Below are 15,000 nucleotides of genomic sequence, written 5' to 3'. Positions count from 1 at the left end.
AGATTGAATGTGATACTTTGTTGCACCGTTGCACTTTTAAATATTGCCAAAGAAGTTCTGTGAATGCAATTAAATAGAAGTGTTATTTAATGATAAGGTTAATGCGTTAGTGGATCTGTACATAGCGTGTTGTAGTTGTTTTCGATTCAAGTACACTAAAAAGAAATAACATAGACATTATCATAGACATACAAACAAACATAAACTCCCCCCACACACACCATACAAATACACTCGCGCGCGCGCAGACACGCACGCACCCACACACACAAATACACACAAGTACGTTTTCTGATGACCTTCATGAATACAGGTAATAAGAAATATGCAATTTTAGATAAATTTATTTTGTTGCCTTTTCCTCCTCTATTAACGCTGCTTCATAACCAAGTTAGTGATTTCGAGAAAGCTTTTGCAATAAATGCAAGTCACACTTGGCAGAACCAAGTAGTGACAAGACGAGGCTGGAAATAACACACGAACCTCCTCGATTAACGCTAAGACTCTCGAGCCTGTCTCGATGTCTTTTGAATAAGAAAGACCATTTGTGTTCGCAAAGGTCATGTTATATAGGCTAGTGGACTTCCATCTCACACACAAATAAAAAAATAATAAAGGTAAATTCTTAACACACTTAACACGACCTGGGCATAGTAAAGCCTTTGTACTTTATTGCTTCGTGATATTACCACTATATAAGCATCTTAGCATATGCTTTGACCTACAAAATAAAAACATATGTATAATAGACTTGTAGGTGAATGTACTTGCATGTGAATTCAGGTATTGCCCGTTTCAAAACCACCAGTAGTGCCTATGTAATGCAGTTTTACTTTTTAAAAGATAATAGTAAAACGCTGATAAAGTTATTGAATTTTATCTTTAACTGGTTAACGCATTCAGACGTCAGGAAATGTTCAGCTGTGAAACGATTGTGTTGAATGTATGAGATTTCAGTGCCTAGCCCTCTTTTCATTACAGACAAATATTGCATAGCTTTGATTTCACAAGTGCGATTGGGGATTGGAAATTGGTATTATATTCTATTTGGTAAGATCAAATGGTACTGCGGAATTCTGGGAAATATCTTGTAATAGAGTATCTCTGGCTTGTAAAATTTGTATATACTTTTATCTTCCAAAGCTTATTTCGTTCGTCAAAGTGCACGTAGCAGGATTACATGAAGAGGCACATTATGTTCAAAAGAATGATTTAATTCAATGACTTCAAATATTTTGTCACGCTAGTCTGAAGTTATTCCCAACAGAACAATACAAACTTTATACTATTTTTTCGTAAATGTCATCAATCATCATGTACCTTTTGAGACGAGCCTCACTGGACTTGGAATGTTTCCTTTCAGCCAAGAAAAATTAAAACAGCAGAAATATGATTATATTGAGATTCTATGATCACCAAAATAAACATGTATATAATTTTAGTATCATTTCCCTTAACATTACTGTACCTTATTGTTTGAATTACAAAAAATAATTGAAAAGCAGAGCAACGATTTCCTGCACTCCCCCGTTAGTTGTTGGGCATTCTTGCGACTCGTCCACATGGCCGAGCCGACGAGTGGCCAATACCGACCACCAGGAGCAGGTACCGCAAGTACCACCAATACCATCAATAAAAGGCTACATGCGGTAAGGTCATAACTAGGGCTGTGACATTATGCTTTTGGCATAAAGCATATTCTTTTAGCATATTTCATTTTAAAGAATATGCTTTTCATAGGCCATTTTAAAAGAATATGCTTTTTATAAAAAAAATATGTTTTTTATGTAAACTCTATTCTTTTTACTAAAAATCTATGCTTTTATACGCCAGATGAGTAAATTCAGTGTGCTTTCACAAATCATTCAAGGATGCGGCTATAATAACTACACTATTTTATTTACGCCTTAAAACTGCATGATAAAACGAGGGGGAAGATAAACGAGGAGGGAGGAAGGGAGGAATATGGAGAGGGGGTAGGAAGAGGAGGAGGGTACGAACAGGATGAACTAGTCACAGGTATTATGTCCAATTTATGTTCGTTCTTGAGAGACGTTTAACTTTCTCCTTTTTATAGGGAGAAGTGGCATTATTATGTACTGTTGATGATTCACAACACATTGGGATATTACGGGAGGGTGTGAAATACCCTGTGGCAAAGTTTCATAATGATATGAGAGTTTGTTGGTTATTTCAGAAAAAGCATATTTTAAAGCATAAAAAGCATATTTTAAAGCATAAAAAGCATTTTTTTTAAAGCATAAAAAGCATTTCTGTAAAAGCATAATGTCACAGCCCTAGTCATAACGATTCCACTCAAAGAACAGCTTTTTTGCTTGGGTGTTTACAGTATTATAGAAAGTGACTGAGGGCAATATTTACTGCGTCGATATGTACATTCTAGGCCCAGGATACCTTACAAGTAAATACACAATGTGCATTTCCAGTCACTTGGAACAACCTAAGAGTACGAGGTAAAGAATCATTTTACTTAATCAAGTTACCTACGTGACATTGGAAACAGACGTTACACAGGAAAAAAACGAGGAAAATTCTGTATATAAACAAACATTTTTACCAAAATATTTCAACCTTGTGTTTAGATAATTTGGGAATCCTATCATGAAGACTGGTATGCAGTAAATGTCTATATAAATTATCTAACAATAGTTCCAACTAAAATATTTATCCTAATATCCATTTGAGTTCATGCATTTTTCACAACTTAATTTTATGAAATAAATTCCTTATCGAGTGTTGCTTTGATAGTATGCTGCGCCGACATAATGGGCCATATAATTCATGTATAGGGCTGTGACATTATGCTTTTGGCATAAAGCATATTCTTTTAGCATATTTCATTTTAAAGAATATGCTTTTCATAGGCCATTTTAAAAGAATATGCTTTTTATAAAAAAAATATGTTTTTTATGTAAACTCTATTCTTTTTACTAAAAATCTATGCTTTTATACGCCAGATAAGTAAATTCAGTGTGTTTTGTTCACAAAATCATTCAAGGATGCGGCTATAATAGAAATATAGAATACCACTACTACACTATTTTATTTACGCCTTAAAACTGCATGATAAAACGAGGGAAGAGGGAAGATAAACGAGGAGGGGGAGGAAGGGAGGGAAATATGGAGAGGGGGTAGGAAGAGGAGGAGGGTACGAACAAGGGGATGAACTATGTGGTTGGAGCTTGATTACGTCACAGGTATTATGTCACCAATTTATGTTCGTTTCTTTGGGAGAGACGTTTAACTTTCTCCTTTTTATAGGGAGAAGTGGCATTATTATGTACTGTTGATGATTCACAACACATTGGGATATTACGGGAGGGTGTGAAATACCCTGTGGCAAAGTTTCATAATGATATGAGAGTTTGTTGCAGTTATTTCAGAAAAAGCATATTTTAAAGCATAAAAAGCATATTTTAAAGCATAAAAAGCATATTTTAAAGCATAAAAAGCATTTTTTAAAAAGCATAAAAAGCATTTCTGTAAAAGCATAATGTCACAGCCCTATTCATGTATTACTAGTATTGTTTATTTCAATATATCAAACGGTTTTATAGGTCATTTTACATTGACCATATTTTTTCTTATTTCTTCCTTTAATCTATTGGGGTGGCAGAAGTATACAAAATGTAGTTCCATCTTTGTCAATACTTTCTATTCTAAAAGCGCTGATATTGTTTGTCAAACACAGTAACCGATAATTCTAGTAAGAAACAATATTAATCAATTGAAACTTAGTCTCGTTGAAATTCTATCCTTCAAAAAGAGGGGTCACTCAAATTTGATACATGATACAAAATATTTTTCATGGGAGTGCTGAAGATCAATTATTTAACTGAAAAAGGTACTTTCTATTTAAGAGGAAGGTTCTGAACATTTCAAACAAATCCAATAGTATAGTAACTATAATCAAGCTATACCATAGTTACTTGCTGTACCTCTGCACTTTCTAAAATGCAAAAGGTCTTTATTGGCAGGTAAAATTAATGAAAGTTTAGTAAACATTCTCTTGTTTATTAAAGACCAGTTTCTTCTAAAGAAATAGTTCTAAAAAAATTCAATACTATATTCATTACTTGCAGACATGATAAAGTTAGAGAAATGCCAAGGACTTGTGAACATAGGAAATAATAGTTTTAGGGTTCACTTTAGATATTAAAATTAGTAATGTTCCGATTCTTAAAAAAAAAAAAAAAATCCATCTTGGTTGGAAAGTTGACATGGGTTGGTGATGCATCAATTCCATCCATCCGCATATTCAATCCTGAGGGAGAAAGTTCAGTCAGCATTGTGCCACAATATAGTTAAGACCTTTTGCGTCTTTTTTTTTCAGAGAGCTGAGTATATCTTATCATAATACATCAAACAATGATTAAATTTTTCATCAGTATGTATATATTCCATACAGCATATTGTAAATGTACATACCTTTTAACTGCAATTCTTATCCAACAGCTTGGAAGTGTTCAACTGAACACTGGATAGGACTTAATGTTCAACTCTGAAAATTTATAAGTCAATTAAAATAAAGTGTTCACACTTTACCTTTAGAAATGCAAACATCAAAATTTCAGAGAGCTGGGTGTATTTTCAGCTTGTGTCAATATTTAGAACTAGTTATCCATCATTCTACAATTTTTGAATGTCTTAATGTTACACAATTTACAATGTCAAATTAATTCGGCACCAAAAATAAATCATGATTAAATACATACCATAAATCTTTCCAAGGGTGGGTGGCAATGTTGCACATACATCGAGTCCGTCATTTGTTCATTCTGAAATGAAAACTAGTAAGAATGTGCTACCAAAAAAATATCCCTGATCAAACCTTGTAGGTTCAGAGAGCTGGGTGTATTTTCAAGATGTATCAATAATATGAACTAGTTGTGCATCATGTTAATTTAACATATCAATAATAATTATATATAATTCTTACCTTGGTCAGATGCAGTCCCAGGTCTTCTAGCATCTGCCTCAGGCTTAAGGCTCCTCACTAGAAATGCACTCCAACTCAATCTGGGGGAGGGTAAATAGTGTTATTCCCTTAAACACTTTCCTAAATCAGACTCAAAACAATCATCTTCAGAGAGCTGGGTGTATTTTCAAGATGTATCAATAATATGAACTAGTTGTGCATCATATCAATTTCATTTTCACAACACAGTTGCTAGGATACATACCAAATTTAAACTCCACTCCTCACTCGACTCCTAAATCCTGGAAGGTATATAAATCAACATTATGTGTGTGTACAGGTCCACTCTCTCTTCACCAATTATATGAATGTCACTGAATAAAGCAGTTGCTAATCTTAAAATTGTCACCATTAAAGTTACATGAAATGACATTTCCACTATGGTATAGCCCCAGTCCTTACTAAATCTTAATTATGCAATTACAAACCTGTGCCTTATTTTCAAAATGTATTAAGAGTTTGTAATTCTATTCAAAATACTCCCAAATGACTAAAGAAATTAACCCAAAAGCTGTAATGGATCTAGGAGAGGCTGGAATCTCAATTGGATTCAAGAACTAGGAAAATCCTATTAAAAATAGTCAATGTTACAAAATTTAGATAGAAAGGATCAGCTGTATTTTTTTTTTTTGAAGTACAAAACAAAGCTCAAAACTTACCTTTGGTTGGCATTTTAAATTACTCATAAGGATATCAGACCAATTCACAATGGATAAAGAAAACAAATGTTCCTTGCAAGGTTTATTTTTAATCAAATCATTGCTTGCTTTGCTTTACTTCTTTGCTGGCTTGGTCGCCTCTGCAGTCTTGGCCTTGGCAGCCTTTGCAGGCTTTGCAGGCTTTGCAACCTTGCCCTGGAAAAAAAAAAAAATGTCAAAAACAATAGACTATGCAATCAAAGCATTAAAATCACTAAAGTTCAATACTGTTAACCCTATGTACTTACACCTGCCTTCTTGGCCTTCTTAGCCTCAACATGTTTCTTTTCAACAGCCTGGGCCAACTTCTTCTCCACACGGCGGAAGGGGTTAAGCTCCAGCATGGCTTGGTAGTTGGTCAGTGGGTTCGGCTTCACCTTGCTGCGAACGATGGTCTTGCTGCAAAGACAGATTGTGTCAGTAAGCAAGTCTTTTAGTAGAACCAACTTAGCTTTACATCTTGCGACAAAAGAATATCAAGTGCTGCTTCACAAAATACATACTTTGGCTTCCTGAGGACAGACTTGATTTCCTCAGACTTCAAGAGGCGGGACAAATCTGTGTTGGTCATCTTTGACACTGGCAGATTGTATCCCTTCTTGTGCTTAGCCTCTTTGCGCCATGTTCCATAAAGGCCATCAAGCTTGCGGAATGCTGAGGAGAGAAAATCCATCTTAGCACTTAAAATCTACATTCACTAATTATCAAGAAGTCAAGCAATGTTTCGAAGTTGAAGGGGGAGGAAAAAAAAAAAAGGCTTACCAGCCTCAGTCCAGATGCAGAACCTTCCTACATGGCCACCAGGTGCAAGCTTCAGCAGATTCAGCTTATCGACACAGATGGTCTCAACACCAGGGATGTTACGGAAGGCTCTGGTCAGGCCTTGGTCCTTGTTATAGATGACCAAGGGACCCTTCCTCTGGATGCGACGGCGGTTGCGCATCTTGCCCCTACCAGCACGGAACCTCTGGCTCTTGTACACCTGAAATAAAAATATTTTAAGCAAGTGATCTCTGAAGTATTTGGCATATTTCAGATATTCCTAATGCATTCAATATTTATTCCATTTATGAAAGCTTACCTTGAGGACATCAGTCCAAGCACGGTGCTGCCTCAGGAGAGCAACAGCCTCCTTAGTCTTTGTCAGCTCTTGGGCCTTGTTACTCACAACCAGGGGTACCTCAGGCACTTCCTGGATCATGTGACCTAAAGGGTAGAATTAACATTAATGATCATTCAAAAGAAAATACCATTTTCGCAATCCTAAAACAAATTTACAAAGTGCTATCACAATACTTAAACTCACCCTTTGACATAACAAGAGCCGGAATGCTAGAGGCGGCAATGGCTGAGCACACAGCATAACGCTTCTGGTTGATTCCAATGCGACGGTGCCAGCGACGCCAGATTTTGGTTGGGGCAAACATGCGACCTCCACGGCACATGTTGCCAAAGGCACCCTGGCCAGAGCGGTGAGTACCACCACCTCGCACACGAGGAATACGGGCCACAGCACGCCCAGTACCCCAGGACTCGGCTGAAGTCTGGTGACCTGAAAATTAAGGTTTCACATCAAATTAAATGCATTCATTCACATCACAAAACCAATAAATTTATAATTCAGGTTCTGAATATTCTTAATTCTCTAATTCCTGCAAGCTTTCACTGCATTACCCTTTCTAATGGCCGTATCTCTGGCCATGTATAATTACTTTCATAAATTAAGGGAGGATTTCGTCGATGCTTGTTGCCAGAAGAGGATAGGATCTACAACACTAACAATGGTGATGGGACAGTGATTATCATTGCAAAGGTTGCAAGCTATAGTGAATATGGTGAAGTGTGAGTGTGGCAATAAAGTTACCTCGAAAATAATGAGGAATTACTTTGATTGTAACATTACCCTTAGATGTGAAGACAAAGCATTGTGCATCAGTGTGAGCCAAGGAAATGCAAGAATAGTGAGCTGACAGCAGGAAATGTTGCTTTTGTATATCATTCGCTGTCAGGATATGGGGGTGCAGGTTTGTCACGCCTCACAGCTGCCATTGGTGTCAAAGAACTCACTGCTTATACAATTACTTGGCATGCAAATTATATTTATAAAGAAATGGATTCATATTACAAACAGCAAGAGAGTAACTAAGCAGTGTATAGAAAAAGCATATGTAAATAAAGGAGAAGGAAGAGATGAAGACAAGCTAAGTGCAGACATTAGCTTTGATGGCACATGGATGACCAGAGGTCAGAAGTCATATAGGTGCCACTTTTGTGATGGATATTTACTCTGGTATGGTAATGGACTATGAAGTTCTTAGTCATTTTTGTAGAACATGTGCAATAATGAAAGAAAAGAAAAGATAGTTTTGATGAGTGGTACAAGACCAAACATTCAGGAAAGTGCCAAGCTAACCTCAGCGGATTGTCAGGGGCAATGGAGGCTGAAGGGGCAGTCAGGATGTGGCAAAGTGAAAGTAAAGGCTATAGATACATAACATTCCTTAGTGATGGCGACTCAAGCTCCTACAAAGCTGAGTTCAATGAATAATGGAGAGGGACCATATGATAGCCAGTGTTGTGAAAGGAATGTGTAAACGATGTTCAGAAACGAATGGGGACAAGGCTGAGGAAATTGAATAATGAATTGAAAGGGGGAAAAAAAAAAAAGGAAGTGATACAGAAAAGCTTGGTTGGTGGAAGGCACCAACTTAGACAGACAGATGCTTTTCAAAGGTACTATGGGAAGGCTATCAGGGACTGCATTGGGACTAATGTTATAACAATGAAATTAAGAATCTTTCTGGCTTTTGGCATGCCACTTCCAGAGATGGAAATCACCACAACCACTCTTCTTGGGAGTGTATTCAAGAAGACCAAGGATGAAGGCAAGCCACTCCCCTCCCATGACACTAAGAAAAATTACATCAGACTTGAGAAGTCATATGAAGATAGAGTGAGGGAGGTCTTTTATGACAAAGTCCTCCCCTCCTTGAGAGATGCCTGCAAGGACAGAGCTAGAATAGAAACAAGAGTTTCCATTCTAAGCTTTGGATCCATCAAAAAGTTAAGTTTGCTGGCCTCCAGCTCCTTGACCATTGAGGGTGTGGTCCAAGCAGAGGATGGACAAAAAGAAAGTGACAGCAAGAGGCCCCCCCAAAAAACAAGATAAAGTTGGCACCTGGCCCAGATTACCAGCCTGGTAATTTTTAATCTCTAACACCTTTTCCTGGCAACAATGAGGTGGGTGGGCTCCACTGATACCCAATGAATATATCATATTAAATATAACCTCAATAAAGTTATATATTCTAAAATAATGATAACATGGGACCAGGAGACTTTAGATACAAAATGTTAAAACTACTGTCAGTAATTGACCGACAAAGGAAATTTCAGCACCATAATCACCTTTGTCCAAACTTATCCCAGTATTACCAAACAATTGCTTCAAATAAATTTATGGCGAATTTATCAATTTTTACGAAAAAAGATGGGCAATTTTTTTTTTTTTTTTTTTTTTAAATCAAATTTGTCATAAGCTACATGTACAAAAATACTGACTTAGGTACTTTAGTGTGTCTACTACATGTGGTTAAGGAGGAATGTCATATTTTCGGCTTAAGAAAATAGTTTTGAAAATCCATAGCTGACATCGTGTAGCCTTTCTGCGCATTGTGCAACACCCTGCCAGGCACAAGAGCACATGGCAGCATTTAAAAATTTAAATGTCTACTACCCCACACAGTCGGATTTAAATTTCTTTACATCTATACGGTCATTTATCTTATGGGAGAAAAGTGATGAGGCGGAACCTCAGCCAAGCATGTCACAGGCCGATCCCAGTGCCTCACTCCCCCCCTTTCTTTCAAATCCAACCCATATTGGAGAGATATTTGAGAGGCCAAAGCCAGAATAGGAATGAGGGATTACATTCTAAATTATGGCTTCATCAATCCAAAGCCAAGTATGCTGGTCCCAAGAGGGTAAAATTTGTATCCCAACTGACCATTATAGAACAATTTTGGGTTCGAAGCCAATAAATTTATGTAATTTATTGGCTTTCCTACAACAACTGAAGCTATGGCCTCAAAGGAGAATGGACAAGGCAAAGGAATTGGCAGCAATGCACACTAAAAGCAAGAAAAAAGGTTCCACATCAGCAGGACCTGACTACCATCCAGGTGTCTGAGCAAGCCCAGCAACATTGAGGTGTGTGGCAACACAGACCCACCCTTTTTGGGGTTTAATGTGTTTCTTGTAAATATCTATCTTATTTCACTTAGATACATATTTATATAAACAACTGGGGACCGGGAGCCTGCTCTTTGTAGAAGACTGAGCGTGAGAACAGGAAGGGACACACCCCATTCTGGCAATGACCTGGAGTGCCCTGGAAGTGACCTGACCTCCCAATAATGACTTCACATACCTTACTGATGAAATATATAAGTATAGATTCCATATTGATAATTTTCCCTGTCATTTACATGTTGTAATGCAATGTGCAACATAAAATCGCAATTATCTCAAAACTTTTTTTCATAAATGTTGGAATAACTTGGTGTAATGGATAATCTTTTATATTTCTTGTAGCAAAATAATTGTGGGAATGGGTTTTAAAAATTTATGAGGAAACGCATCTGTTATGTTTTAGGAATTATAATTTTTTTAAAGGGCATAATGGGGAAAAAAAAAAATTTGCATTTGTCACTGCATTTCATTTTTAAGATAGGCTCGTAAGCCCTAATATTTTTTAGATGAGGGTTTCTTCTATGTATGAACAAAAGGAAATAGTCACTCATGCCGGGGCCATTCCGGTTTTGCAGTCGCAACACTGGGGTTTTCAAACGCATAAGCCTAATGCCTCGAGATTATCAGACGCACAAGCAGCGAGCCTGGGCTGCCCGCTCGCTCTACCCGAGCGCGCGGCTTCCCTCATAGCTCGTCCTGGGCGTCTGACGCAAAAACCACAATACGTGCTATCACATCAACCGGCTCCAATGGGTTAATAGTTAAAAAATTATAACTTTCTAAAGTCTCTCGAAATTGAAGTTTTTTTTTTACGCAAAAATTACTAGTCCAATTTTAATGAAATTTTTTTATTACATTTTTTTTTTGGTAGAAGTGTTACTTCATATAAAAGAGGTAGTTGGCAACTCTGCAGTTGGTGAGAGACGAGCCCCCAAGCTGGCTGACGCCACGTGGAGGGGATGAGGGTACGTGCTCGCTACCTCGCTAGTGAAATGAAAATACGATGCATAATTTAGGAAGAGACAAAGAAATTGTGGAAAGCATGTTATGTCCATCGTATTGTCAGAACAATGCTCCTGCTAAATTTACGCACCACCAAATAGACACATACATCCAAGTGAAGTGTTCATGTGGTCATGCTGTAGTGGATACTAAGAAAGATGTACAAGTGAAAGAACATTGTTATCCCATGACATCATTAGTATACTGCATGATGATGCTCGGTGTTGGATACGTTGGTGCTGACAAACTGATTTCATTTTTTAGCTTGAAACATTACTAAACCTACTTAACCTACATACATTCATTATGCTAGGTATATCACAAACTGCCATAGACTTAGCAAAAAGTGCTGTATGTGATCATTATGCAAGCAAACAGGATGTTGACCAGGTTGATGAAAGTTTAAGCACAACTTTTGATAGGTCTTGGCATAAACGTGGTCACAAATCAAACTTCAGAGTAGGTGTAGTGATTGATGTTGACACATGACTTATTTTAGATTACGAAGTTACCTCAAAAATATGTTTCAAGTGGAACATTAAAATAACACAAATGGAGAAAGGTAAAATTACTGCTACCGAATATGTGTATTATTTGGATGAACATGACTAAAAAATTATAATGGCCCCTCAGGGGGAATGGAGGCAGAAGCAGCTGTGGCATTGTGGCATAGATCTCTTCAGTATAATATGATCTATAAAACTTTCGTGTCTGATGGTGACAGCTCTGCATTCCGTTCTGTGTGCGAGATGAATCGAGGTGCAGGACCATATGGTGTGCAATGCCCTGTCGTGAAGGCCGAGTGCATCAATCATGTTGCAAATAGACACTGCACAGGCCTTTGTGCTTTGAAAAAAACTGATGCAGATAAGCCAGCAACATGGGGAGGAAGACATAAGCTGACTGATGTAGTTATAGATCACCTGCAATTTTATTTTCAAGAGAGCCTGAACAGAAAGGTGGGTACAACTGCTAGTGAAATGCATGTAAAATGTCAACTTTCTTTCACTGCACGTCAACAGACGACAATCCTCAACATGACAGATGTGCCAAAGGTGAAAGGTCATGGTGCTTCTACAATAGAAGCATTGCTCTAGGACAACAGCCTCATTCCCACACCACAATGAAAGTTTATTTCTGTCTGGAAGAAGCTCAGAAGAGGAAAATAAAAGGCATCTATGACACTCAACGGATGAAATGAATCGTCTGCAGGGCATAACAAAACCGAAATGAGCACCTGCATTCAAGAATATGGAGGATATGCCCAAAACATCGCAATGCATCAAAAATGTTGGTGCACTTCGCAACAGCAACTGTGGTATGCAACTACAATGTCGGCTACAGTGAAAGCAACTTGGTAGGCCTACTTGGCATTGAGTCTACACTTTCTATGGAAAAATATCTGCAGAACATGGACAAGATGTACTTGACATTCAGACGAAAAATGAGGAACAAGAACCAGCAAAGAGACTTGAAGTATGTAGCTGGAGGCTTCTGATTGTCACTGCGTTGTCAACAAATCCACTTTTCTCAAATGTAAGTTATTGTGCTTTAAGTTGTTAGTTCCGTCAGTTTTCATGCTATTTACTTAATTTTTTCCACGGTTTCGTCATTAAATTTTCTATAAGAAGCAATTATTTTTAAAATAAGTAATTTGGAATTTTTATACATGCGTAAATGCTGAGTTATAGGCATAGCGACACTTGATGTTTTCTTATTTGTCATTAAAATTCATAATTGGAAAAGTAAAGCTTCTGGTTTGTTAGGCAATGATTACTTTCATCAAAAATAACTTTTTTATCTTAGCTTGCAAGCCTCAGTGGGAACCAGTCACTACGGCCCTCAACCACTACGGCCCCAGTCACTTCGGTCCTAGTCACTGCGGCCCCAGGCACTACGGCCTCCCAAGATGTTAACTTGAATATAAGAACTACAGAGAGAGAAACCACGTGTCATTTCATGACCACGGAAAGGAATATAGAATCATAAATGTATATATTACCAAAAGTGTATAAATCAAATGTTGTCTATGTATTTTTCTAAAGAATTCAATAAGACACTTGTTTGTATATTTGTGTTGTTTGTCTCAGTCCAACTCCTCCTGAATATTTCATCCAGGCCTCAGAGAAATTGACATATGGTCTGTCTGTCTGTTTATTAGAGAATAATAGATGATATCACGATCACTAGCAATCATACACTTAGTTCCAAGCCAACGTTCCTATCCTGTTCGCACGAAGCAGTTCGCAAAACCGTTTTCTCGGAACGACTAAGAAAATGCTGCTTAATTGAGGAGTAACTAAAAAAAAGATAGGTTTATAATATTCAAATTGGTTTTCCCTTTTCTAAGGTATTGTGTGTGTTTATGCAAATAATAAATATCAAAAAACATATTGAATTGAAAATTAATGTTTAAGGAAGATTTATACATTCTAACAAATCTTTAAGTAAATCTTAAGATATTTTTAAAGTTTTGGTGATCTTGCAAACATTTTGTTCGCATACGTCCGAACTGCGAACTGTAAATCCACGGGGTGTATTCCCGCGCTTCAAATGTTCACATAGCAGACAATTGTATACGCTCATGGCACTTCCTTTCCTCCCTGAAGCACACACAAAAACATTTGAACAGATTGAATTACGAGTGCCTCCTGGACCACTTCAAATTCTAATGGAATATATTAAAGAAACTTGGATCAATGGATTCTGGGCGCCAAGTGACTGGACTGTATTCGGGCAGAGTATCCGGACTAACAATGACGTAGAGGGATACCACAGAAAGTTGAATGGTATGGCAGGCAGCTCTCATATTCCATTTTATGTTTTAGTGCCATTACTGTACAAAGAAGCAAAAAATGTAACTGTAGAGGTCCGTCTTGTCAAGGATGGTAAACACACACGTCGCCAGCGCGGTCAGTTTAGAACAGTCCAAGGCAAAATATTTGCCCTATGGAAACGGTATGAAGACCATGAAAGAACCACCAATCACCTCTTAAAAGCATGTTCGAAGTTATGTAAAAATTAATATGATACCCTTATGTGTGTTGTACAACTAGGATTTGTACAGTTTGTATGAACCATATACATTCTGGTTATGTAGCTATTTCTGTGTTAAATATATTTCTTTATCAACATGTCTTACTGTAATTATTTCCTATTAATGCAAGCAGGAAAGAATACCAGTTTTCATTAAAAATACTTTCTAATGATGGCCGAAGTGACTAGGGGTTGGTGCCGTAGTGACTCATGTTGGGGCCGTAGTGGTTGAGGGCCTCAGTCGGTCAAAGTTCGCTTGAGATTTTAATAATTTATACTTTTATTTTTTCTTTCCATGTACCATCTTCAAACTTTCTACACATGTAAGTAGGTATCTTAGCTCTGTCAATAAATTTTCATGTAAATTGATCGAAAAGTTTATGATTACCCCCAAAAATGATAGAGAACCTTAAAAGGAAATTGCCATACCATTCACACTCGATGTTTGTGATTTTTTCCGTCTTCCGCAATCACCAAAGATAGATGCACTGCAGCAATCATAGTCACTTTAATAGTATAAATGCATTGCATACAAATACACAGTAGAAAAATTAATCAGCTAGGTGAAAAAGGAAAGATGAAAGCCCCGAACCCCGTTAGTAGGATCGCACACCAGAAAAGCACCCTCAACTTAAAGCCTAAGCCTTCAACCCTGGCAAAGGCCAATATTCCACCACACTACACACATACCGACCCCAAGTTCATTACTCACCAGCATCCTTGTTGACAGCATAGGGCTGGCGGGTGTTCTTGGCCATCTGGTCGTGCACGAAGTTAACTACATCAGGCCTGATAGGGGCACGGAACACAGCTGGCAGGGACACGCGGATCTTGGTGGGCGCGCCGGCCTCGTACACGCCCACTAGGGGGCGGCAGCACGTGGTGGCCTGAGGATAGAATTAGAATTAGAAGGGGTACCTTGGTTTGTATTTCAACATTGCTAATAGGCATTGACACTCAAAATTCAAATTGGCGATATTTCAACCTCACTAACCTCTAGATCTCATTTAAATA

At 37.7% G+C, this 15,000-nt stretch overlaps 2 protein-coding genes and 1 pseudogene across 2 annotated transcripts in view; 2 read left to right on the top strand and 1 right to left on the bottom strand.

Moving 5' to 3' along the window:
* Positions 1 to 5,727: 5,727 nt before the first annotated feature.
* Positions 5,728 to 15,000, bottom strand: part of RpL4 (ribosomal protein L4) — a 9,767-nt gene continuing 494 nt past the window's right edge. The window contains exons 2-8 of the mRNA XM_043008812.2: positions 14,699 to 14,873; positions 7,004 to 7,249; positions 6,779 to 6,903; positions 6,460 to 6,679; positions 6,201 to 6,351; positions 5,946 to 6,096; positions 5,728 to 5,853 (exon numbers count right to left, since the gene is read on the bottom strand). Coding sequence (XP_042864746.1) covers positions 5,773 to 5,853; positions 5,946 to 6,096; positions 6,201 to 6,351; positions 6,460 to 6,679; positions 6,779 to 6,903; positions 7,004 to 7,249; positions 14,699 to 14,873 — 1,149 coding nt within the window. The 3' untranslated portion in view covers positions 5,728 to 5,772. The remainder of the gene's footprint in view (positions 5,854 to 5,945; positions 6,097 to 6,200; positions 6,352 to 6,459; positions 6,680 to 6,778; positions 6,904 to 7,003; positions 7,250 to 14,698; positions 14,874 to 15,000) is intronic.
* LOC147469187 (uncharacterized) lies at positions 10,908 to 11,426 on the top strand (annotated as a pseudogene).
* On the top strand, positions 11,155 to 14,482 carry LOC147469186 (uncharacterized). The gene has a single exon (XM_086550203.1). The coding sequence runs from the start codon at positions 11,589 to 11,591 to the stop codon at positions 12,045 to 12,047; it is 459 nt and encodes a 152-aa protein (XP_086406329.1). The 5' UTR covers positions 11,155 to 11,588; the 3' UTR covers positions 12,048 to 14,482.

Source organism: Penaeus japonicus, unplaced genomic scaffold, assembly GCF_977035675.1.
Source record: "Penaeus japonicus unplaced genomic scaffold, GWHDUDI00000001_assembly GWHDUDI00000023, whole genome shotgun sequence".
Classification (NCBI taxonomy): Eukaryota; Metazoa; Arthropoda; class Malacostraca; order Decapoda; family Penaeidae; genus Penaeus; species Penaeus japonicus.
Note: the sequence above shows the minus strand (reverse complement) of the source record. Positions and strands in the feature narration are given on the sequence as shown.